Source organism: Dermacentor andersoni, chromosome 5 (genome assembly GCF_023375885.2).
Source record: "Dermacentor andersoni chromosome 5, qqDerAnde1_hic_scaffold, whole genome shotgun sequence".
Lineage (NCBI taxonomy): Eukaryota > Metazoa > Arthropoda > Arachnida > Ixodida > Ixodidae > Dermacentor > Dermacentor andersoni.
Window position 1 is genome coordinate 201,790,129 of NC_092818.1, and position 27,247 is coordinate 201,817,375.

At 46.7% G+C, this 27,247-nt stretch overlaps 1 protein-coding gene across 4 annotated transcripts in view; it reads left to right on the forward strand.

Annotated features, from left to right (window-relative positions):
* Dhod (dihydroorotate dehydrogenase 2) overlaps nt 1–27,247 on the forward strand; it is a 98,981-nt gene that overhangs the window by 27,831 nt on the left and 43,903 nt on the right. For all 4 annotated transcript variants that reach the window (XR_008612802.2, XM_055071557.2, XM_055071558.2 and 1 more), the window contains exon 4: nt 1,233–1,485. Coding sequence is in view for 3 of the 4 variants with exons in the window: in XM_055071557.2 (XP_054927532.1) it covers nt 1,233–1,485 (253 nt within the window). In the remaining variant the exon portion in view is untranslated. The remainder of the gene's footprint in view (nt 1–1,232; nt 1,486–27,247) is intronic.

A 27,247-nucleotide genomic window follows, 5' to 3' on the forward strand; every position in this document is an offset into this window, starting at 1 on the left:
TTGTTACAGGTTGTGTGTGCACTATAGAGAAACCGTGGTCTCCTCGTGATTGAGTTTCCGAGAGCCGCGCAAGGACGGAGCAGCAACGCAAGCGGTGGCATGCCGACCGCGAGTCGCCCAACACCAAAGTCGTCGCATCTGCAGATCGCTTTCAAGATGCGGCATGCGATGCTGCGCAAACTACAAAGTTGCTGCCAGAATACAAGTCTCCCGTGCTGCCTTCCCGCTTTCCTCCCTTGTGTGTGATTTGGCTCACCGTCGCACACTTTCACTCGCACATGACAGCATATGGTGTGCAAGGACGATGTTAATGCCCTTGGACTTTATACGGAACATCATGGCGACCACGACGGCAGAAATGTGCCTGGAGTGTCCATATCACTGCTATCGCAGTTCTATAGTAATGGCACCGACACGCTTGTGCATGGCCCACGTTCACGAAGTGAAATGTCACTGTATAGTATTTTTTAAATGGCTTACCGAATAAACTCATGTGTCTTATAAACCGGTGCGGCTTATATACATTTCTTTTTTTGGAAGAACTGCTGTTTTGAGGCAGGTGCAACTTATACAAAGGTGCGACTTATAGAACGGAAAATAGGGTACTTGATTTTCGGATCAAATACAAGTCATAAAAACATAATATTCGACTGGTATTTAGAATTTTCGAATATTCACGCAAGCCTGCAAATGACATTATGTCCAGCTTCTCCCACATGCGAGCGTGCGTCTTGCAACTTTAGCATGTGTACATCAATTGTCTCAATGAAGCAGTTATTATTTGTGGATTCTTGGCCAGAAAGGGAACAGGATGCGGCAAAAAGCACAGGTCAGGCACCAGTCGTTATTTTCTTGAGTCTGTGAATGACACCAATATGCAAGGAAAAGTCCAGAAGCTGGAGCAGCCTGTGCCTTTCTTGTGTTCCTTGTTGGAGGAGCCCTTATGATGTCAGGTGTAGTGGCTGTGTGGTTGGAAATGTCACACAAGGGTGAATGGCATTTAGAGAATGACCTGTATGAAGTCATAAGTGTCTAGTAGCAAAGGCGCTTCTATTTGAGACCGTCTCAAATGTGAAACAGTTATAAACTGGCAATGCGGCAGTTAAAGGAAAATGGCTAAAAACTAGAATCTGCTATTAAGCGTGTGCTGTGCAATTATGATAAGTAAAAATGAACATTAGCACTTAGTGAAGGAGCTTGATGTGCAGAAATTTTATCCCGTTTCTGCCCAGGTACGGCTTCAACAGTGTGGGCCATGAGCAGGTGTGGTCTTCCCTGCATAGCAGCCGTGCTGCGTGGCGCGGCCCAGTGGGCGTCAACCTGGGTCGCAACAAGGAAAGTTCAAACGCAGCTGCCGACTACGTGGCAGGTGTTCACCGCTTTGCTGACCTGGCTGATTACCTGGTGGTGAACGTGTCAAGCCCAAATACTCCAGGGCTGCGCACACTGCAGGGGCGGCACCACCTTGAGAATCTGCTGCGCAAGGTGAAGGCTGACACAGCACTCGTGCAGGCTGTAGTAATTTCATGCCACTGCTTTGTGCTTCTTTGTTGGCTGTGCAAGAAAAGTTAGCATCATTTTGTTCCAGCTGTTCCAATATCACAGTATGACAAGGTGTAAACAACTTACCTTGGTGAAAATCTATAGAACAGTTTTACCTGGTGATAGGCCTCCAATTAATTTGAGGCCTGTCATCATTACAGCACATAATGAAATAAATAATTGTGTACAGTACCACCATCCAAAATAATGGCATATTAAGCAATGTTGCACACTAGAAAACCAGTTGCAATTTTTGTGCTCACTTGACAGGGTTATAAATTGGACAAAGTGCATGTATGAAAGAGAATGTCATTTAACAAGAATCGCATCTGAAAACATCACACTATATTTGCATCAAGTGACATAAATATTGAGGTGTCTTTGTGCCTTTTTATCCATTGCTCCACAGTGGTGATGAGGTAGGTCATCTATGCAATGCCAAGTTTTCTTGTTCATCAGATCTCAAGATGAAGTACCGGCAACTACAAGTTGATGAACACAATAGAAAAACAGCCTTTGTAACACTTGACAAGCTTAAGGTCCTCCCCTTTGGCCTCTGTTCTGTACCTGCCACCTTTCAGTAGTTGATGGATGCTGCCTTTTTTCTTCTTCTTTCTTTATTTTTTTTACATAAATGGCTAACCCGCCTGTCTCCCGACCTGATTTGGCACCCATTCCCATGTCCACAACCTGTAATGACCAGTATTTCGCTCCCAGACCACGCAGTACTGCTGAATGGCAAACCCCAGACGACAAACCGATCTGCTTCTGCTGCCACTGCGTTGGTCATGTATCCTGCCACTGCCCCGCACCACCTGGAGGCCACCATACTGGAGCTCAGTCCCTGCTCCTCGTCCATACGCAGACGCTCGCCGTTATTCACCTCGCCCACTGTACCCTACTTCTGATGCCCCTGACAGCCACTCCTCCGTGCGATCGCCGTCGCCTCAATGCCCTCGCTCCCCATCACCCCAGCCTCGCTGCTTTTCTCGCCAAACCAACGGACGTAAAACTAGGCCATGCAGCTCTTGGAGGTAGTGCTACATCACGTTCGTCCTGTCCAAATCCTCCGTTGACACTCCTCACCAACACGAACCTAATTGAAGTAGACGTAGATGGTGTTCCGTTGACGGCATTAATTTATACTGGAGCCCAAGTGTCCATAATGAGTGCCAACTTATGTCGTCGCCTCAAAAAAGTTCTTACGCCTGCCATCACTCGAGCCGTATGCATCGCCAATGACGCCACTGTTGCCATCAGGGGTATGTGCACTGCACGCATAGGAATTGCTGGCCGCCAAGTTCCAGTCCTGTTCACCGTGCTGACCAGTTGCCCTCATGACCTAATCTTCGGGCTCGACTTACTGAAGACGCATTCTGCCCTCATCGACTGTTCTACCGGTACACTGTGCCTCGAGCTTCTTCTTCTTTCAGACGTTCGCCCGAACAACTGTACACCCTCTGCACTACAGTATTTGTTCGCTTACCTCCAATAGCCCTAACCTTCGTCGAATTGGCCTTAACGCGAACCGTGCCTGATGGCGACTATGTCGTCGCACCTGTTCGTGACGTCCTCCTGGCGCGTGACATCTCTGCCATACTTCGTTGTAACCCTTGCCGCTAATTGGATGTGTGTCCCCATTATAAATTTTGGCTTGATGAAGCAAGTTTTACCTGAAGGCATAGTGGTGGCCATGCTCCGGTCAGTGACAGACGACCACGTCACTTCTTTTGCAGCAGACACGTCTCCAGATCCTCCTGATTACCCGCAGGATACCTTGAACCTCAACGGCCACAACGGCCCATTACATCCCATGGTCGCTCCGACCTCGCACCTGACCAAGCAGCCACCCTATATCGCCTTTTGCTTTCCTACCGCGACATCTTTGACACTGCCAATTGGCCACTTGGTCAGACGTCCTTTGTTAAGCATCGGATCAACATTGGTGATGCTGTTCCCATTCATCGCCGACTGTATCGCACGTCAACGACAGAGCGGCAAGTTATTCAGCAGAAAGTAAAGAAGATGCTCGCCAGAGGCATTGTTGAGCCCTCGTCAAGTCCTTGGGCGTCTCCGATCGTGCTCGTCAGAAAGAAAGATGGCATGTGGCGTTTCTGCGTTGATTACCGCCACCTAAACCGAATTACTAAAGAGGAGGTCAACCCTTTACCACGAATCGATGACGCTCTTGATTTTCTTCGCGGTGCCAAATACTTTTCATCTATCGACCTTCGATCTGGTTATTGGCAGATTTCCATCTATGAGCAAGACCAAGAAAAGACCGCTTTCGTCACTCCAGATGGCCTCTACCAATTCAAGTTTATGCCGTTCGGTTTATGCAATGCCCCTGCCACTTTCAAACGGATGATAGACTCTCTGCTTCAAGGCTTCAAATAGTCAACTTGCCTTTGTTATCTCGACGACGTCCTTGTGTTTTCTCCTACATTTGAGATGCACCTTGAGCGCGTCGCAGCTATCCTTGACGTCTTCCCAAGGCTGGGCTCCAATTAAACTCATCGAAGTGCCACTTCGGGCGCCGAAAGATTACAGTGGTAGGCCATCTCGTTGATGCTTCCGGAGTACAACCCAACCCGGAGAAGGTTCGAGCAGTAATGGCTTTTCCTGTACCTTAGTCTGTCAAAGACGTCCGGTGTATTGTGAGGCTCTGTTCTTATTTCCAACAGTTCCTGAAAGATCTCGCAGTAATCGCTCGACCACTCACTGAACTTCTGAAGAAGGACGTGCCCTTTATGTGGGGTTCCCCTCAGGCTGCCGTATTTTCACGCGTTATCACGATTCTCACCAATCCACCGGTCTTGGCCCACTTTGACCCGTCCGCACTTACAGAGCTTCGAACCGATGCCAGTGGTTATGGGATCGGCGCCATCTTATCACAACGCCAACACGGACAAAACCACCTTATAGCCTACGCTAGCTGGTTCCTGACAACTGCAGAGTGTAACTGTTCGGTCACCGGGCGCGAATGTCTTGCACTCGTCTGGGCTGTTTCAATGTTCCGCCCATATTTATACGGCAAGCCCTTCTCAGTAATCACAGGCCATCATGCGCTCTGTTGGCTTTCGTCGCTCAAGGATCCTATTGGCCGGCTCGGTTGTTGGGCCCTCCGACTACAAGAATATCTCTACAAAGTGGCTTACAAGTCAGGACGCAAACACCAGGACGCAGATTGCCTCTCTAGCTACCCAGTCGAAGACGCGACCTCTACGTCTGATACTGACTCCGACGGCTGTGTTCTCTCCGTTTTTCCACTGCTCCATGTCACCGACAAGCAGTGCCATGAACTGTCATTGCATATCATCATTGACCGCCTGGAATCATCACTTCCCAGCAGTTCCCTTAGCTTATTCACACTTCAAGATGGCGTACTCTACCGCCACAACGTTCACCCCGACGGCCCTGCATTACTCCTTGTGATCCCTAAACACCTTCGCTCAGCTGTTCTCCACGAACTTCATGACCTCCCCACTGCCGATAACCTGGGTGTGTCACGTACCTACGACCGGATCCGCCGACACTTTTTTTGGCCAGGGCTTGCTCGCTCTGTTCGAAGATACGTAGCTGCGTGTGAGAAATGCCAGCAATGCAAGACACCATTGATGCTCCCTGCTGGGTGCCTTCAACCACTCAACATTCCTGCGGAACCATTCTTTCGGGCTTGTTTGGACTTACTTGGCCCTTTTCCTCTTTCTACCTCTGGCAACAGGTGGATCGCTGTGGCCGCGGATTACGCCACGCACTACGCCATCACCCGAGTGCTTCCTACAAGCTGCGCCACAGATGCTGCCAATTTTGTTCTATGCGACAACTTCCCACAGACCGTGGCCGGACATTCCTATCAAAAGTTATTGTGGACATCCTGCAGTCCTGTGCCACAAGGCACAAGCTATCCACGTCGTACCATCCACAAACAAATGGCCTCACGGAGCGTCTCAATCACACTCTCACAGACATGCTTGCGAAATATGTTTCTTCAGACCACACTGACTGGGACCTCGCTCTATCATTTGTCACATTTGCTTATAATTCCTCACGCCACAACACAGTCGGTTATTCCCCATTTTTCCTTCTGTTTGGCCGAGAACCATCACTGCCCCTTGACACAACCCTCCCTGTACACGCGGCACGGACCAGTGAATATGCACTTGACACCATTGCCCACTGTGCCCACGCAAGGGAAATTGCCCGTGACCGCCTTCTGAAATCCCAAGAGAGTCAAAGGCGTTTGTACGACCGGCGACACCGAGACGTACAGAGCCTGGTTCTTTGGTGCTTCTATGGTCTCCGTCGCGTCAGGTCGGCCTGTTCGAAAAACTGCTGTCTCGTTACACAGGCCCATACTGAGTGCTTTGTGCCCCATCTGCTTCCCAGTCCAGTGATATCGCGCACGTTACACGACTGAAGCAGTATCACTTTCCCAGTGATGACATTTAGACGCTCCGGGATGTTGCTTCTGCCGCCGGGGGATTATGCTACATGTGTGTGGTATATGTTTGTTTGAGCGAGGCGCGTGGGTGCCATCATTTCAGAAAAGAGGAGGAAGAACTAACTGGGCTCGCGCTGTAAATCTAACCGGTCAGCGCTGCAACCATTGTTGTAAATATAACCTGTAAATAGTTGCTCATCTTACTGACTCGTCCTTCGCATAACAATATGTACGCTGCATCATGTCAACAATGGAAACCGTGCTATGTGTGCCCTACGATATCCCAACCCGAGAGCGTGTTGAGGAGTTTCTTCAAATACCTGAGGAAGGGCTTTAGGTTGCTTGGCACCTCATCCTGAGTCAACAGCACACAGAAAGTTTTTGTTACAGTTAAGGTCGGCGTGATATATACTATGATCCCTGCAAGTGTGTGGGTCTGTACAGCCAGTTTCCTACAAAGTGCTGCTCCAGTGACATAGTCGTGCTGCTCTCTGTCATCGCTGAAGTTTTACAAGCTTGCAAATTTGACCTACAGTGCTTACCTTGCTTTTCATTGATTGCATTTCTTGCTGTCATTGTCTTGACTGGGATGGTCGCTTTCTACAGGGCATCTCCACGGCACCTATCGCAGGGGAACCTGCGATAAAGTGTGCAGTCCACACATTTTCGTCAAATAAAGATTTGTTAATGCAATTGGCATTCTTAAGATTCTTCACGCATTTTGCAGGGACTGTCTCTAACTGCTTTCGCACTAACTTGGGTCACTGAGTAGTCTATGGTTTAATGGGTAGAGCACCAGGTTGCAGTGCTGAGGGAACCGAACCGTTACACCAACTTGTGGCACTGGGTATGTGCCACTGCTCGAAGAACGTCTTTCATGCCAACTCAGCTCACTGGGTTTGTGCTACCGGGCATGTGGCCCTCTTCAGTAAACATCTTTCATGCCAACTTGGGTCGGTGCGCATTGGTAAGTATGTGCCATTGGGTGTGGGCCACTCTTCAGTTGTGAAGCCCTTGCAGGCAAGCGAGCGCGTTGAGACACTTGGCACATTTTGCTTTGGCTTTACCAAGGCGCACTTAGAACACAGGCGAAAGCTTGCACGGACAAGGAACACGTGAATAATACAGGCTTCTGAGAGCGAAGGTGACACGGTCTCGCAGTGATGCCCTCTCCCCTCACGAAATTCCATGCGAGCATGTGTTCCCTTTCGCCTGCTATGCTCCGTCGAGGCCTGAGTCAGCAAGCATGAGCCAGGGCCACAAGCACGCCTCACATGCATATGACGTGGCTTCGCTGCTAATGGAAAGTTTTGTTGCTACTGAGGCCATTGGCTTTTTCACTCAATGGGCCATTTGACACTTTTGCGTGAGAAATAATTTTAAAAGCTACCGGCTCTGGGCAGAATAGAACCTACGTAATATATTCAGGCAATCTTGTCTGAATATACAGTCGATTCCGGATATATCAAACTCAGATTTACAGAATTATTGCTTTAATTAATCCGTTGTACTATCCCCTTGGAAATCCTATGTAAAAGTATGGCACCATGCTCTGCATATATATCGAACTCCCATTCACTGTCACATTCAATACATCGAGCTCTGTGCCATGCTGCTCCCCTGCAAGTGCATTTCTCTTAACAGACTCACAATCACTTCTCGCTTCATCAGAAATATCCATGTTGACGAAACGGTGCTGTTTTGACAGATGCTGTGAAACAAGACACTGAATCTGAAGGGTAGCAGTAAAAATGAGCAAGGTGTGCCTTGAAATATGGATGGTTCGTACAGCAATTGGGTCTTACTTGCACTCTATAACGGGTGGATTTGCTTTAGTAAGCTTCACTGTTATACAGATCTGCAATGCGGTGAAGCATGTTGATAGCAGAAAGATTGTCGTCGGTGGAGCATGGTTAAAACACGTTGGCGGGCTAATTGGTTAGAATCCATGGTAGTGTGTATGAGCGTGACTGGACGAGGACGAAGAAAGAAACAGCGCTGTGTCTGTGTATCTGTTTCTTTCTTCGTCCTCGTCCAGTCGCGCTCATACACACTACCATGGGTGGAGCATAATACCTGCGGCCATTTGTTATCACAAAGCGGATCACTGCACTGTTTCAAGACCGCAAAAGGCCTTCCCATCTGACAAGTGCATTCCACAAGAAAGCGTGGATGGCACTTAGTGGCTCTGGGCATGGGATGCCAAACTGGAGATGTTGGCACCACTGGATTTGTCTTGTACAGATTTCACGAACAGCATTTTAGAGTTCTGCAAGTGGCCAAAATGAACCTGATCCCAACCCCCACTTGGACAGATATTTACATTACAGTTTGCATTTAACAAAACCACTGCACAACCACATCCACCCTTCGTGAAAAGACTATCGCAAAGCGATTGCAAGACTCTCTGCAATCCACGTGCCCACAGTCTGCGCTGAACGCATTTCATTCTTCTTCGCAGGGACATGTCAGCGTGAATAGACTCGTGTCAGCAAGAATAGAATAGTGTTCTGAAGGCTGAAATCCACTTTCGAATCTAACAGCGTCTACCTGGTTGACTTGTTCCTGAGGCATGATGATCAGCCGTTTGAACAGCTTATTGTTATGGACATGCAGCCAGGCACGATTTGCAGTAATTGCACGCAGATGATGGCATGGCACATATAGGCTGGTTTGATTCTGTGCTGCATTCATTTCTACCTTATCCTAAATAAGAATGCACAACAAACACTTACCTAGACGTGTGCAAGGCTCACTGCTGTCTTGCATCCGGGCAACACAGGCTTTTAGGGTTAGCGTTGCAATCAGTTTATCAACGAAAAATCTGCAGCGCGAGTGACACTTGCAACATTTGTCTGCAAAAAACACAAATAAAGGAAGTTCTCTTTTGTGCTTCAACGTGGTCTTGGAGAAACAGATTGGTAAATTACTGCTCTTCACGATCTTAGGAGACTGTTCGTGATGAATGGAATTTTCAGATAAGCTTTGTATGTAGGCATATTTTACATTTGAAATTGTCAATATATCGAACTGTTTACCGATCCTCTTCGAGTTTGATATAGCTTGGTTCAATTGTATATTCAAACATGCACCTTACGTGAACTTTACAATGGCTCTACTAGATGGTGCAGCGTGTACAGAGGGAAGCACGAGAGAGGAGCCTGGCTACAGTGCACCATGACAACTGTACACTCTAATCTAGAACACTGTAGCCTGGCTGCATACATGCCTTGTACACAACTCGTTGCAGTGGTTGTAATACGGTATGCCACTACACTGTTTCAATGCAAATTGCAGTAATGTTGACACTCAATTGGGAGATGGGTTCTGCCGGAATTTTTTGTTCAGCCTCCCCCCCCACTTCTGTACTTAAAGAATATCGGAAAAAACAATACTTGTCACACATAGAGGCTGAAAGCCCCTGGGGAGTGGCAGTGTGCATGCCTGAGGAGTGGTGTACATACCAAAGGAACTTCAGGTAAGATATTTTGTAGGATGTCTTCATCACTTTGTATATATGTTATTTCCTATAATGAGACCTCGAGCAGTTGTCATTTCGTACTTAAATTGGGATGTGGTTTGTATATCCCACAGATTATGTGTTTTCACTGTCAACTAAGTCAATTAGTGACTTGCATTAAGCAAAGTTAGGTAAGTAGTATCAGCCCCATAAGGCTGGTTACACACACTCAAACTCTCGAGAAGGTACAGCATAGTTAATTCCCGCTTGGGACATCATGGTTAGATGAGACCTACAGCCGTGTGTCACAGCTGGTAAACAGATGCTGTATTTCTTTGTCTTCCAAGCTGACTGACATCGACAAAGAAGTGCTGTCACATATGTATTCCACTTCAATTCATCATCATCATCAGCAGCCTGTTCTATGTCCATTTCAGGACAAAGGCCTCTCCCTGCGATCTCCATTACCCCTGTCTTGTGCCAACCGATTCCAGCTAGCGCCTGCGAATTTCTAATTTCATCACCCCACCTTGTCTTCTGCTGTCCTCGACTGCACTTCCATTCTCTTGGCACCCATTCTGTAACCCTAATGGTCTACCGGTTATCGAGCCTATGCATTACATGACCTGCCCAGCTCCATTCCTTTCTCTTAATGTCAATTAGAATATCGGCTATCCCTGTTTGCTCTCCGATCCACACCGCTCTCTTCCTGTCTCATAACGTTATGCCTAACATTCTTCGTTCCATCGCTCTTTGCACGGTCTTTAACTTGTTTTCCAGCTCCTTTGTCAATCTCCAATTTCTGCCCCATATGTCAGCACTGGTAGAATGCATTGATTGTACACCTTTATTTTTAATGATAATGGTAAGGTTCCAGTCAGGATCTGACAATGTCTGCCGAATGCACTCCAACCTATTTTTATTCTTCTGTAAATTTCCTTCTCATGATCAGGGTCCCCTGTGAGTACTTGACATAGGTAGACATACTCCTTCACAGACTCTAGAGGCTGACTGGCGATCCTGAACACTTGCTCCCTTGCCTGGCTATTGATCATTATCTTTGTCTTCTGCATGTTAATCTTCCAATCCAACTCTTATACTCTGTCTGTTAAGGTCCTCAATTATATGTTGTAACTCAACCCCAGTGTTGCTGAACAGGACAATGTCATCTCCAAATCGAAGGTTGCTGAGATATTCGCCGTTGATCCTTACTCCTAAGCCTTCCCAGTTTAATAGCTTAAATACTGCTTCCAAGCACACAGTGAATAGGATTTGAGAGATTGTGTCTCCTTGTCTGACCCTTTTCTTTATAGATATTTTTCTACTTTTCTTGTGGAGAATTAAGGTAGCTGTGGAATCTGTAGATACTTTCGAAAATATTTACATAAGCGTCCTGTACACCTTGATTACGTAATACCTCTATGACTGCTGGTGTCTCTACTGAATCAAATTCCTTTTCATAATCTATGAAACCTATAGAGAGAGGCTGATTGTACTCTGCAGATTTCTCGATTACCTGGTCAATGACATGGATGTGATCCATTGTACAGTATCCCTTCCTGAAACCTGCCTGTTCCCTTGGTTGACTAAAGCAAGATTATCTTGGAGATTATCTTGGTGAATGTTTTATACAATGCTGGAAGTAAGCTAATGGGCCTATAATTTTTCAATTCTTTAACGTCTCCCTTTTTGTGGATTAGTATAATGTTTGCATTCTTCCAGTTTTCTGGGACCCTTGCAGTCGATAGACACTTTGTATAAAGAGCTGCCAGTTTTCCAAGCATTATGTATCCTCCATCTTTGATTAAATCGACTGGTAGTCCATCTTTCCCCCGTTTCATGTCTTGCAAGGCCCTTCTAACTTCATCACTAGTTATAGAAGGAGCCTCTGTAACCTGTTCATTAGTACTTTGAATGGAGCTATCGTGGCTGCTTTGGGTACTGTACAGGTCAGTATAGAATTCTTCCGCTCCTTTTACTATATCTTTGAGATTGCTGATGATATTATCCTGATTATCTTTCGGTGCATACATCTTGGTTTATCCGATGCCTAGTTTCCTTCTCATTGTTTTCAGGCTGCGTCCATTTTTTACTGCTTCCTCAGTTTTTTTCACGTTATAATTTCGAATATCTCTTATTTTCTCCTTGTTGATTAGTTTTGAAAGTTCCGCAAATTCTATGATCTCTTGAGTTGAACAATTTCATTCTTCGTCATTTCTTTATTAGGTCTTTTATTACTTGGAAGAGCTTACCTACTGGTTGCCTTGGTGCATAGGCAGAAAGTTTTCATTTTTTCGGGGGCCAACCTGCTTTCCACCCCCCCCCCCCATATACATATCCTTGCATTTGAAGAAACTTTGTGTGACCTCAAAGAATTATTCACTGAAGTGACGGCCTTATATGAGAATTTACAAGACCTCATAGTAGGAGACAGTTCAATTTCACAGCCCAAGTCCTCTCTCACCACCAAGAATCTGGCATCTCCGGGTAGTGTAATCTTCCTTGGTGTATTTGTCGTATACTTCGATATCACAAATACTGCTTCGCCTTTCCGGTGAAACTGCAGCCTCTCTATGTCCTTTTTTCTTTTCTTTTTCTGCGAGTCCGAGTCTAAGCACTCCTGCGCATGACTGCTTTTGATTCTGATTTCTAGTGAATCCAGCTTGGCCTCGTTTCGGTTACTGAGTGAATTATGCAGGGTGCCCCAACTGTCATGCACCAAGACATAAAAAGAGCAGTTGCGTTACCTGATGAAAACCTGGTGCATATTGTTTCCAGTACAGTGGAGTACCTGCCAGTAATTCTTTCGTTCCTGAAATTTAATTAGACAGTTGCAATTAATTATCTAATTTGAGAAGTACTGTCCTCATTATCAAAGTGTCAATGAAGCATTTGTAGGTACCCCCAGGCGCCCCCAAATGACATCTTAATACTGTGTTTTCAGCGACGTACTAATTGCGTGCAATTTTTTCTGACTGGCGAACAAGCCTCACGAAATATGAAAAATACAATGTGACTGCGTTTCCACCTGCACCATAAAGCAGCACCCTCAAATAAGCTGATTGAAAACAACTGCACTGCATGTCGCAAACCCGAAAAGACAGCACATCACCTTGACAATGGTATGGAAGGAGCACCAACAGCAGGTCTCGCGGCTTTGCAGCTATTCCTTCTTCTCTATGTCACACTTACTATCCGTCTCTCAAGACCGACTGATCACACTGATAACAAAAGCCCCTTTAAAATGCGGCCGAAGCGCTGCTCTGACCCCGCACGAAATGTGAAAAGCAATGTGATAGGCATAGAATGTTTCAAAATCCCGGCTTTGCTCGCACCACATCAAAAGAATGCGCGCAAAGCTATATTTCGTGCCAGAAACTTGCTTTGGAACAAAGCCAAATTAAAGTGACTGTTTTATTTGTCATGAAAGTGTATACATGCTGCAACAACAGGTTCATGGCATAATATAAAAGTGAGATAAACAGACTGGGAAGTGACCTATGTGTTGAGAAAAGGCATGACCAATGCATTAAAGAAAATAAATAGTCACTTCTAAACGAACCAAAATGGCAATTGGGACGCCTGCACAAAAAAAACAAAAAAACAATAAGAAATGCATCAGATTTCAGTGTGCCTTATTATCTATTAATTCATAAATGCCATTGAACACCAGCTGCTGCCTAGAGAATGTGTACGAATAGGTCTCCTTTTGCAGCTACGCAGAATTAACAGTTAGGATTAACCCAATGATAAACACCGGGGCTGCATGTTTCAGCTTCGCTGGTTAACCATCTGTACGGAGTGCTTGGGCAGTGATTTTCTTCCTTATTTCCTTCATTTCGTACTGGCTAACTCAGAAGGAGCCTGTTCGAGGGCGCTGCTTTATGATGCGGGTAGTAGCGCAGTCAAGTGGTATTCGCCATATTTCACAGGGTTTATTCATCAGTCGGAAACAATTAGTATGCAATTAGTACATTGCTGAAAACACCGCAGTTAGATGTCCCTTGGCTGTACTTACAAATGCCCATTGACACTTCAATAATTATGATAGTATGTCTCGAGTTAGATAATTAATTACAATGACCTAATTAAGCCTAAGTAATGAAAAAATTACTAGCAGCTACTCCGCTGTACTGGAAACAATATGCACTAGGTTTTGTTTGAGTAACGCATTGCCTTTTCTTATAATCTTGGTGCATGATAGTTAACTGGGAGACCCTGTATATATTTATGACTTCTGCATGCAAGTGACGATGTTTCCATCCATAATAAATGTTTGAAATTATTAGAAGTATCTTTTAATCAGTCGTTAGCTTTGCTTACTGGAAAGAGAAGCGATACTCAGACACATATCATTCATGTGCACTCAAGACTGCCAAAGGGGTCATTAAAGCCTACCGGGTTTTTTTTTCGGGGTCAAAAAAGCACAGAAAGCATTTTGAAGCGAGGTGAACATACAGCAACATATTCTATCTCTAGGCATAAGTTATCCATACCTTTAGAAATAATTGTTGTTTGGCTACCTCTTTCTCTTTAAAAATATAATAAATTTTGTCCTGTGTATACTATACTTAAATATATTGTGTATGTGCATGGTGTTTACAGTAGAAATTTAAAACAACATTCAAGTGAGAAATATAGATAAGGCAGCCACTGCTGGTACTTCTAATGCGCTTGTTCTTCTATTGTCAGGATTTGCAGAAATAAAGCAAAGTATGAATTATAATCTGTGCACGTCCACGCCAACATTGATGCAATAAGCTATTAGCCACAATAAAAGTTTAAGTTGAAAGATCGAGGCAATTGAAAAAACCTAAAATGATGTAGGTGACAAAACTCTGGCAATTACACATTAGGTGGGGGTGGGGTAGGCTTCGGCATTGCGGGGAGGGAGGGGGGTGCTGAGCGCCCCCCAGTAATCGGTGCCTTACCTCCCACTTCAATTGCTGCTTCTGAAGCCAGCCTCGTTACGGTATCATTCATTGTCTCTATGTCATCTTCATCTCTCTGTTCTAAGGCTGCATATTTGTTTGCAAGTGCCAACCTGAATTGGCCTGCTTTTACCCTTACAGGGTCTAGGCTAGCCTGTTTCTCCTTGAGCAATTTTACTCTTTCTCTGTTCAAATTGAGGTGAATCCTAGCCCTCACTAACCTATGATCACTGCACTTTACCCTACCTAACACTTTGACATCCTGCACTGTGCTGGGGTCAGCAGAAGGTATAAAACCAATTTCATTTCTTGTTTCACCATTAAGGCTTTTCCAGGTCCACTTTTTGTTCCAACGCTTCCTGAAGAAGGTGTTCACGATTCGCAGCTTATTCCTTTCCGCGAATTCTACCAGCATCTCTCCTCAAGTGTTCCTAGAGTCCACACCGTAGTTGCCAATTGCTTGTTTACCAGCCTGCTTTTTCCCCACTTTTGCATTGAAGTCATCCATGACTACAGTATACTGAGTTTGCACTTTTCGCATCGCTAATTCAACATCTTCGTAAAACTGTTCTATTTCTTCATCATCGTGATTGGAGGTTGGATCGTAGGTTTGTACTACCTTTATTCTATACCTCCTATTCAGCTTTATTACGACTACTGCTACCCTCTCGCTAATGCTGTAGAATTCGTCAATGTTGCCTACTGTGTGCTTATGAATTATGAATCCTACTCCGAACTGCTTCTTATCTGGTAGTCCCCTATAGCAGAGGACATGAACATTTGTCAGCAATATATAAGCCTCACCAGTTCTTCTAATCTCACTAAGGCCAATGATATTCCAAACAATGCCTGATAGTTCCTCAAAGAGTCCTGCTAGGCTAGCTTCACTCGAGAGGGATCGGGTGTTACACGTTGCAAGGGTCAGTTTCCATTGGCAGCCTGTCCGGGTCCAGAGATCATTAGCACCCTCTGCTGCATTACAGGTCTGACTGCCGCCTTGGTCAGGTGTTTGGCAGCTGCTGGGGACTGAGGGCCATTGGGTAATTGAGTGAGTCATTTGGGAGGGAGTGGCCAAACACTGCACTAGGGAGGCCAATTCCTCTTCTGGTGAGGGAGTGTCCTGTTGAAGTTTAGTTGGTCTTCCTAATTTGGTTGTACCTGGATTAGTATAGCCCCACTTGCTGTCGGCGTTTTTGCTGGTGTCAGGAGCTGCCCCAAGCCTGGAGATGAAGTGTACTGGGTGAGGTGAATTCAACTTTCCCAACTTCAGGAAAAAAAAAATGCGAGGATTCAAACTTCTGACTGTGGCAACTGAGCACTGAGTTAGCTCAGTCAGATAACCGTGTGGGTTGTCAGGCCACTTTATGTCGGAGAATTCTAGCCCAGAGGATCCTACATGCCTGAAAGTATGCTTGAACTACTATCTGCGATATACGAGTTTTGCTGATCGGAAGAGGTAGCGCAAAGATAATAATCAATAGCCAGGCAAGGGAGCAAGTGTTCAGGATCGTGAGTCAGCCTCTAGAGTCGGTGAAGGAGTATGTTTACCTATGTCAAGTACTCACAGGGGACCCTGATCATGAGAAGGAAATTTACAGAAGAATAAAAATAGGTTGGAGTGCATTTGGCAGACATTGTCAGATCCTGACTGGAACTTTACCGACGGTTCTAACATCGTGGTTTCGGAGTCTCCCATATGCATTCAGCCAACAATGCGGCTAGATACACAATATATCTTTGGCAGACTTGAACAGCACTTAAAAGCAGTTTGGAAAAAAAAATAAAATGAGGAAAAGAAAAACTTTCATTGCTTACTGGGAATTCACGAGTCTCGTATGGACAGAGGTACATCAAACAGCTTACAGTCGCGTCTGCCTGCCTCAGGCATTGGAGAAGTATTACCGAACGAGACGGAACTGATACTGATGTGCCGCTGAAGGCTGAGACGTCGCATGCGAGGAGGGTGCATTGGCAGAGACTTTCACTCAAAGGGCAAATCCTCAGAGTGGCGAGACTGGCCGCCAGAACAATATGGTTCTGAGCCGCGCGTAAATAGCCAACCTTGGAAGTGGCCTTGCTCTATGCTTGGAAAGCGCTTATACGATGCCTCCTTTAAGCTACAGCAAATGCATCTGCAATTAGTTAGACATTGTTTGTACACTTCGTGCTGGAAAGCTATTGACGTCCCTTTTGTCGCCTGCCACACTTGCAATACTTGCAATTTAGCAGTTGCGAATACACGCTCGTGACCTACGGGAGCACAAACAAAATTTTGATGTTGGTAGAATTGAAGTCTCTCACTTCAATTCTACCAACATCAAAATGCAAGCATTGTAGTCGAAGGAATAAGTCAGGTCTTGCACTGTTTAATCGATGGCCTAGGTAGAACAATACCTGGGACTTTTAAAGCAAGAAGACTGAGTAAAGAGCTTTAGTTGTGAATTTTAGCACTTGGTATGCATGTGGCACTCGCGCATTGAATTTGTCAGTTGCAGTAGCAGCTATGAAGAAGGGTAAAAAGAAAGACACCGACCACTGAAAGAATACAAGACGTTTAGGCTCCCCTTATGGGAGCCTTGTTCGCAATGTAATCAAAGACATGCGATACATTGTTTATATGGCTTTAAAATGTGATGCGAGCTGGATGTGTAGAAGGGGGGAAGGGTTCCATCATTCCAGTTGAGGGTGCTATCTGTCATTTGAATGAGAAGGGATTCCAAGTGCTGTCTGGAAGTCAAATTTCTTTCCTTTTCTAATATCTTGGCATTATCCCAATCAATCCTGTGGCCCAAGTCATCTGCATGCTCTGCCAATGCGTTTGAGACTTTATTCTTGTTCAGATCTTTGATATGTTGCTTTGACCGCCGTTCAAAATTGCCTGTCTCGCCGATACATATGCAGTCGCAGTCTTCACATGGAATCCTGTAGGCGATGTGAGGACTTAGGAAGCTTGTCTTTCATGTTTACCAGCCGATAGCATCATCATCATGAAGACCTTGAGTGTGATATTGTGAAGGGTCTTTCCGATCATAATGCAGTCTTTGTTAAATATTCTATTGCCTGTGAACCTACGAAAGCAGAATACAAAGTTGTTACTGATTTTTCATGTGCCAACGATGATAGTGTGCTTTCTATGTTAGCATATTAGAGGTTGGATTACGCAACATTTTGACGAGACACATAGAAGTGAAACACACACCACAGAGTGCTACTTGCAACTGTAGTTTTATTCCCTTGTCAGTGGAATAAATACAGGAAGATACTCAAAGGGGGAGAGCGACAAAAAAACTTTACAAACAGGGCCATCCACCAATGCCAAGCTGGCTTTGTCACGTGATCATTTTTGCTGCACTCGACATTGCAAAAACGCGTGACAAAAATTGTGCCATCATACCATTGCCGACAGCTTTCGGGAGCAAATACGCAGGCTCATGGCGGCAGGTTATCCTTTCCATGTATTACTATCTGTGGCACACTCATTGCTCAAGGAAATCGAAACCAGGGCATCATTATCTGGGAGGGAGCCTTTCGGTCCAAGCACACGTCGAAAAATAGTGGTGATGCCATACATTCATTCGATCGTGCACTGTATCAAGAAAATTGATGAAAGATGCAATGTAAAAGTGGTGTTTTCCACACCAGAAAAATTGCTGGGAATGTGTGCGAAAGTAAACCCAGGTGCCACGCAGAAACGAGGCTTTGAAACACAACACAGAAAGAAATTAGTCGACTGCACTGAAGGAGTGATATATCCTATTCTACTTCAGTGCGGCAAAAAGTAGATCGGACAGACTGGACAATGTTTGAACGAAAGATTAACGGAACATGATTATAATGTTTCAAAAGCAGTTGCCGGACATCTTGGGATACATTGTAGAGATTTAGGATGTCAGCCATTCTTCAAAAAATGCAAGATTGTGAGCAAAGACGGCAGCCAAATGACGCGAGAGATAATTGAAGCAGCTGAGATTGCGCGTGTAGGAAGTATGTGCGTAAGCATGCCATCCGTCTCGCATAGTGCAAAAGAAACAGGTTTCCTCACGCGCTAATCTGAAATTTTGTATCCTCGTTCCTTTTTTGCGATGTCGATGGCAGAAAAAATTATCATGTGACAAAGCCGGCTTGGCATTAGTGGATGGCCCTGTTTGTAAAGTTTTTTTTGTCGCTCTCCCCCTTTAAGTAGCTTCCTGTGTTTATTCCACTGACAAGGGAATAAAACTAGAGTTGCAAGCAGCGCTCTGTGGTGTGTGTTTCTCTTCTGTCGTCAAAATGTTGTGCAGTCTAACCTCTAATATGCTACAGCAACAAGCCCAGTCTTCAACTTAGGCAAGTTTCTATGTTAATGGATTCCTATGATGATTTTCTGCTTTCCAGTACCACCTGCGGCATGGACGTGGTAGTAGAACATTTTCATGCACTTGTGTCTGAATATATATCGAAATTCATGCCCAGCTACTGTGTTAAATGCAATCCTAAACACCCATGGTACAACAGAGAGATAATTCAGTTTATTTGCCACGTAAAACGACAACGTCATCGACGCTGGTATAAACCAAACCAGGATTTCCTTTTGTGCACGCTAAATAAAACACGCAAAAGTAAAATGCATGAGGCTAGAGACTTTTATTACAACAGTACTCTGTCAACATTCATAAGGGAAAATCCTACTAAATTTTGAATGACAATTAATCCACCTTCTGCAAACCCCTTTTCATTCATTATTGAAAATGAAACCTGCTCTGATGCTTAGACGATCTCAGAAGCCTTCAATTATTTAAAATCTGCTTTTTGCATTGATAACAGCACTGTTCCTTCTTTCTCCACTCCTTTTGTACTTGTAGCTTTCCCAGATATTGATATATCTTGTTCTGGAATTCATAACCTCTTACTAAACAGAGACATAACTAAAAGTGCCAGTCCAGATAGTATTCCTAACATATTTTTGTAAAGGTACTCTGAATAGCGTGCACATCATCTAATAACTATATTTCAGAAATCACTTGACTCCAGACGAGTCCTTCGAACTTGGAAGGTTGCTAATGTCATTCCTATCTTCAAATCAGGCATGAAGGAAGCTATTTCCTACTATAGACCAATTTCATTATTATCTACCTGCTGTAAACTTTTGGAGCATGTGATTAACAAGCACATCATTCAATATTTCGCTATTAATGATATCCTTTCACAGCATCAGCATGGTTTCTGTAATGGTTTTTCCACTGTCACACAGTTTTTTTAAATTTTATTCACAAATACTGCTGTCTCCATATGAGACATAGCCAGGGGATGGGTCAACACAAAAGTTCGACAATACAAGAACACGTTTGCAGAATATAACAGGTTAAATGATCACACAAAAAAGCAAAATGCTGAGCACGAGGTCGCGGGATCGAATCCCGGCCATGGCGGCTGCATTTCGATGGAGGCAAAATGCGAAAACACCTGTGTACTTAGATTTAGGTGCACGTTCCATAATTCCGTTGTTGATGGGAAGAGAGAAAATTTAAAGCAGTTCAGTTGTGACCTAAGCGGGACAATGTTCATAGAATCAGTGCACCTGGTGCTGCGCACAGAGTTGGTGACAAAAGATATAGGCACAGACATGAACAGAAGAACTGACCATTCTGTGAAGCATGATAAGATGATCACATGTGCGTGTCTGAGGCAGCAACTGTAGGGATAATAGCTGAGCATGCGAGGAGAGTGAGAAATGACGATCGTACCTGCCGTATATAAATCGTATACAATGGGGGTGTTTGCCTAGCAGCACTAGTTCTAGGTTGTAGCGGTAGGCTTAAACAGGTCGGTACTATGGCGAAACGGGAAAGCCAGCAATTCTCGTCGTCTTCACTTTCACAAGCACTATGCCCACTGCCCAGTGCCTTCAGTACAATCACTCCCCGCCGAAAGAGGAGCCATTCTGGCGACCTAAGGGTAGGAGAACACAGGGGGTTCATAGCACTGCTTGAGCCGGGAGACGTGGACAATTTCCTGGCCGTGACGATGCTGGTCGGAAGGCGCTTCCATTGGCTCGATAAGGTAGTTGACTGCGGATGTTTGTTTCAGTACCCGATAAGGACCGTGGTACTTGGAGAGCAGCTTGGAGGAAAGGCCTGGAGGGGTAGAGGGCACCCACAACCAGACCAGCGAGCCAGGAGCAAAGCACGTAGCCTTAGTGGATGAATCGTGGCGATGCTTTTGGCACCACTGGTCCTGGGATGTGAACGAACGAGCGAGCTGGCGACATTCTTCGGCGTAAGCAGCCGCTCTAGAAACAGTCGTCCACTCCGAAGGATCCGGCCGGTAAGGTAAAATCATGTCCATAGTACATGAAGGTTCGTGTTCGTACAGGAGAAAAAAAGGGGAGAAACCATTGGTGCTTCGCGTGGCGGTATTGTAAGCGTAGGTGACGAAAGGCAGAATGCAATCCCAATTCGAGTGGTCAGATGAAATATGCATGGACAACATGTTGCCAAGGGTGCGCGGTCGAACCGTTCAGTTATTCCATTAGTTTGAGGATGATATGCCATGGTAGTGCGGTGAATGATGTGACACTCCTTTAGCAATGCTGAAATGACGTCGGAGAGGAATACGCGACCACGGTCGGTCAGTAATTCTCGTGGTGCTCCATGGCGCAAAATCAGGCGAAGGATAAAACTGGCGACGTCTTTTGCTGTGGCAGATGCAAGGGCTGAAGTTTCAGCATACCGCGTAAGGTGGTCGATAGCAACAATAACCCAGTGGTTGCCGCTTGGAGTGTTGGGAAGCGGACCATGTAAGTCAATGCCGACGCAGTCGAACGCGCGCGCGGGACATGGTAAGGGTTGCAAGGGGCCGGAGGCATGTGAAGTTGTCGTCTTACGTCGTTGGCATATGAGGCATGACCGGACATACTGGTGAATTAAACGGTACATACCACGCCAGTAGTACCGAAGCTGGAGGCGAGAGTATGTCTTTAATACACCAGCGTGGCCGCATTGTGGGTCGTCGTGGAACATAGCGCAGATGTTGGAGCTGAGGTGTCGGGGTATAACAAGCAACCACTTGCGGCTGCTCGAATTGTAGTTGCAGCGGTACAGCAAGTTATCCCGAATGATGAAGTGCACGGCTTGACGATGGAGCGTCCGAGAGATCGGCGCTAGCGACTGTCTAGACAGGAAGTCAATAAGCAAAGAGATCCATGGGTCCTTGCGCTGCTCTGATGGCATGTCGGAAATATTGAGGGCGAAGGTACCGCAGGTGGAAATAGACGAGTGGACAGGACGAGAGGGCAGGGGTGACCGGGATAGAGCGTCTGCATCTGAATGCTTTCGGCCTGAGCGATAAACAATGTGGATGTCGTACTCTTGTAGGCGCAATGCCCAATGGGCGAGCTGACCAGTTGGATCTTTTAGTGAAGATAACCAGCATAGGGCATGATGGTCGGTCACGATGTCAAATGGACGCCCGTACACATAAGGACGAAATTTTCCTATAGCCCAAATGATGGCCAGACATTCCTTCTCAGTAACTGAGTAGTTCGCCTCGGCTTTGGTAAGGGTGTGGCTGGCATACGCGACGACGTACTCTTCGAAGCCGTGCTTGCGTTGTGCAAGAACAGCGCCGAGCCCGACACCGCTAGCGTCTCTATGGATCTCAGTTCGAGCAGAGGGATCGAAGTGTCGCAGTACTGGAGGAGAGGTGAGAATGCGTCTCAGTTCGTGGAATGCGTCATCGCACGCTGGGGTCCAGGCTGACAGGTGTAGGAGTTGAGGACGGACGTCGGGATGAAAACTTGGGAGGTTTATTTACATTATTTACAGTGAGAGTCAATTAACAGTTGTAGAGCCATTACAGGCCGGCAGCAACTTGGACGCTGCGGCCCGTCGCAAGAAGTTCGAGAGAGATGAATCCAGGAATGCTCTAGAATCCTCTAGAATTGCTCTTCTGCTGCTCCCGGTGTGCGTCTTTTAAGCCCTTCGGTGTCACGTTCGGCCAATGGGAGAGCCCGCTCAGGTGACGCCATTCTCGGCCAATCGTAGGCGCCCGTGCGGTGGTGTCACACCCGGCGGCTCCCTGCGGTCTTGCCTTCCTGATATGCAATGCCCTCTTCAAAGGCGGACGGAGGCGACGCTGTAGGTTGTCACGGCGCATTACAGCCGTCAGGTTGTCACGGCGCATTGCCTCAGGAATGTGGCATCTGCTTTTGCATTCCTTATTTAGCAGTGGTGCGATTCGATGTGGTCTGGGGAACTTGAAGTAGGCTCAGGAAACGGCCCCATATCTAACAGCTCGTCCTCGCCCCGGAAGTTCGGAATGGCCGGTGAACTCAATTCGCTGGCCATGAGGAACGCTGAAAGAACCTGCAGGGTACTGGTGTCGAGCCTCGTTTGACAACCTTCGGGATCCTGGGCCCTGGAGAACATACGTCAAACAAACAAAACAACAGAGCGCTGCACCACGTGTAAGCGCAGGCTCTTCACCCCTGACTCGCCAGGCTATTACTGAGTCAAAATGAGCCCCGATCTTTTATTTCCCCAATTTTTGACAAAGCAGTTCCAACCACCTTTCCAAACCGCTATACATTTCTCTCCGAATGCCGACAAGACCAGAGTGCTATTGTTGTAGCAAAACAACGGGTCGTTGCCGTTGCAAACAAACAGTGAAAACAGCCGAACATAACTTAAGTGGCCTAAATACACCAACAGAATGTTTTCAACCTATCGCAGTGGCGTACTTATCGCACGTATTGGTGCCACTGAACAGTCTGGTCAACCTCACAAGTACGTAATCACAAGCGCGCTAGCCTTGTGGTCACTAAACAGAACGCGTACTTGCGTTGTGGGCAAACGTTTCATTATGCTTACTTACGTATCTTCCTTTAGTCCCTACAGGACACGTAACCTACACGAACAATTAAACTTGCGGGACTTAGCACTCCGAGGAACCCGTAAAGTGATGCGTCTTCTAATAACTAGTTCCATGCACGCTCACTAAAGAAGTCAGAACACGGCTGCCCTCAACACACACGAGCAACCTCATAAATCTGCTTCCTTCCGTCCGCACAGGACACGCTCTAATGGAACTAAGAACGCTTCTCAGTGCAAATGATGCACTTGCTGAAATCCTACGCAGTTAACCTTAGAAAATAAAAAAACGCATAGAAAAAAGAAGGTTAACTAAAACACACGCGCTACAATAGGCTTCTCACCGATAACCTTAACCCTCAGGTTACTCACACACAAAAAAAAGAAAGCCTATATACTCATTAATGAACACCTCGCGAGACTATTACCTAAAATGCATCTTTCAAATCTTGGAGCTTCTCGAACAAAACATAAACAAAGCTCTAGCCTTACACAATGAACGAAATCCTAGCCTCAAATCGCGAAAACTTTCTGATGCTCAAAATAGAAAACAAAACACTTCATTTCTACGGAAGCGCTCTTGGCCTCCCATTCCAAACATTTTCGACTGACTCATACTTTTGAGCCGTACCCGGGGTGGTCGCGGTTTGAAAGCTATTCTGGCTGCCGAAGAACAACAAAAGGGCTGACTCACTATCAGCTCCCCCAAGATGTTAAAGTCCCCTGCCAATTTGCGTCCTGGCGCCCCGCTTTCATCATGACCTCGATTGACCGCGTCGCTACTCCCCACCTGGTCTCGACTTGCCACCTTGCGCTTCTTTGTACTGCACGCTGAGCTTTGAAAAGAACTATGGAACGACGAGAAGTTTAACAGCCCCGTGCCCTTTGTCCGCGTCCGTGCAGAACATGCTTCACGGTCTCTCTTTGACCGGTGGCTCGAACGTGCTTGACGCGTCAACATCGTCAGTGACGACCGCACCTTTTTCCTCGCGCCCTGCCCTTTTGGGTCTCTCGCCGTCTTTGGCGGCGCTACATTAGTCAACGCATTCCAATCTTTAGGGCGCTTCTTTTTCCGGCGCTTTCTCTTTGAATTCTCTTTCATGTCGCCTTCTGGCGCCTCGTGCTGGCCGTTACACCTCTCGTCGGCCCGGATCGGTCTCTTACCCGCACAGTCTGAGTGATTTACATTTAAATCTACTCTCACTTTGCCTCGACTGGCGGACAGCCCAACCGACTCTTGAACAATGCAGCAGGCTTTACTCGAGTTATGCAACTCGCACTCTTGCGAACTGCCCTCTACTGCATTGCCCAGCTCACGCTGTGCATCGACACACAGCCCGTCGGTATTGATCGTTGTCTCACGCGCACAGTCCGAATGATTATTAACTGAATCATCCCTATCTAGGCTACCTAGACTGGCGGAGAGCTGCACCGACCCCTGCACAATGCAGTGGTTCTCTCGTGAGCTACGGAGCTCGCCACCCCGAGAACTATTCTCAACTGCATCGTCCAGCTCGCACATCACTTCGGCACGCAGATCTGACCTGACATGGGTGCTTGCGTCTATCGGGTCAGCAGTACCCTTTTCTTCGCCAGCAACCTCGCTAACATTGCAAGCGACGCACACGCACAGTAACTGTGCCAATTTGTTCGCAGCTGGCCTAGCTGTCTCTACAGTCATCTGTTGGCACAGCACCTCGTCGCTCTCACTCTGGCCTTTAACGGCCTCTGTTGCCACTAAGGCATCGTTAGCGGCTAGTCCTTTCCGTTAACCTATGAACGTGCAGCCAACCTCACAGGCACTACTTTTCTCGTCGGCTCTTGGTGAAAATCTGCTAGAGACTTTCTCATTCTTGTGCTCTGTACTGCCTACAGAATTTTCAGACAGCCGTTGCCTCTGTGCCATTAACTGATCACAATACTGTATCTCTTTGATCAGTGCTGCCTTCTCTCTCTCATACTTTTGCTCACGCTCACGCTTACGTTCCTGATACTCACATTCGCGTTCATTCTCACGTTCGTGACGCTCACACCTAAGAGTAAGTTCTTGAAGCTCACGCTTCCGTTCATTCTCGCGTTCTTGATGCTTACGCTCACTCTTACGTTCACGACGCTCACGCTTCCGTGGTTCTTGTATCACCTCCCAAGCAAGCTCGATGCTTTTATCATCATTGCTACTATCTTCAATTGCCTTTATGATAGCTGGCGTTTTCATCTGTTCGTCCGCCTCAACTCCCAAGTCGTCGCACACCAACAACAAGTCTAACCTCGTCAACCTTCCAAGATCCATGGCAGCTGCCCCGGCTGGTGGTTAGAACTGTTTTCCTTAATTTGTGCAAACACACAGTGCATCAAATTCCCGATTCCCAGAACTATCAAAATGAACACACAACATTTGAGTCTGGCGAATCAAAAGGAAAAAAAACCACGCGCTCACTTACGGTTGCAGCACCCTGCCATCCGGTTCATTGGTCCGCTGTTCCCGGTTCCACAGGACTCCCTGGGTCGAAGGCTCGCTCTTCTTCGCTACTCCCAGTTCCTAAGGACCTCTTTCGACGAAGGCTCTCTCTTCTTCGCTCTTCCCGTTCCTCGCGACCCCTTTGGACGAAGGCTCTTTTTCGCTTTTCCGGGTTCCTCAGGATTTCTCTCGACGAAGATTGATCCGTAGCGCTGCCACCAGTTGATGCATTTGGAGGCGATCCCACCGCTAGTGACCAGTTGTAGGAGTTGGAGGAAATCCCACCGCTGGCGCCAGTTGTAGGAGTTGAGGAGGATGTCGGGATGAAACACTTGGGAGGTTTAATTACATTATTTACAGTGAGAGTCAATTAACAGTCGTAGAGCCATTACGGGCCGGCAGCAACTCGGACGCTGCGGCCCGTCGCAAGAAGTTCGAGAGAGATGAATCCAGGAATGCTCTAGAATCCTCTAGAATTGCTCTTCTGCTGCTCCCGGTCTGCGTCTTTTAAGCCCTTCGGTGTCACGTTCGGCCAATGGGAGAGCCTGCTCAGGTGATGCCATTCTCGGCCAATCGTAGGCGCCCGTGCGGTGGTGTCACACCCGGCGGCTCCCTGCGGTCTTGCCTTGCTGACTTGCAATGCCCTCTTCAAAGGCGGACGGAGGCGACGCTGCTAGGTTGTCACGGCGCATTACAGCCGTCAGGTTGTCACGGCGCATTGCCTCAGGAATGCGGCATCTGCTTCTGCATTCCTTACTTAGCAGTGGTGCGATTCGATGTGGTCTGGGGAACTCGAAGTAGGCTCAGGAAACGGCCCCATATCTAACACAGGTCAGAACTTCCGGTGAGATGCTGCGTCAAGGGGGCGATGATAGAGGCAAAGTCACGGACGAAGCGTCGGAAATATGAGCAAAGGCCGATGAAGCTGCAAAGCTCTTTCATGGTGGTTGGTTTAGGAAACTCGGATACGGCGCTAAGTTTCATGGGGTCCGAGAGGATACCGTCCTTTGAAACTATGTGGCCAAGAATAGCAAGCATGCGAGCGCCGAAGTGGCATTTCTTCAGATTTAGTTGCAGACCTGCAGTGGAGAGGCACGCAAGGACTTGCTCAAGGCGGCTGAGGTGCGACGTAAAGTCGGTGGAAAAAACCACAATGTCATCTAAGTAACAGAGGCATGTTTTCCACTTCAGCCCTCGAAGAACGGTGTCCATCATTCGCTCGAAAGTGGCAGGCGCGTTGCAGAGGCCGAACAGCATGACGGTAAATTCATATAGACCATCAGGTGTTACAAAGGCTGTCTTTTGGCCATCGGCCTCGGCCCTTGGCACTTGCCAGTACCCGGAGCGCGGATCCAGCGAGGAAAAGAATTCCGCTCCCTGCAGACTGTCCAAGGCATCGTCGATGGGCGGCAGAGGATAGACATCTTTGCGCTTTATTCTGTTAAGGCGGCGATAGTCGACGCAGAACTGAATGGAGCCATCCGTTTTTTTTTAACGAGGACAACCGGAGATGCCCATGGACTGTTAGAGGGCTGGATGATGCCATGCTCCAGCATGTCGTCAACG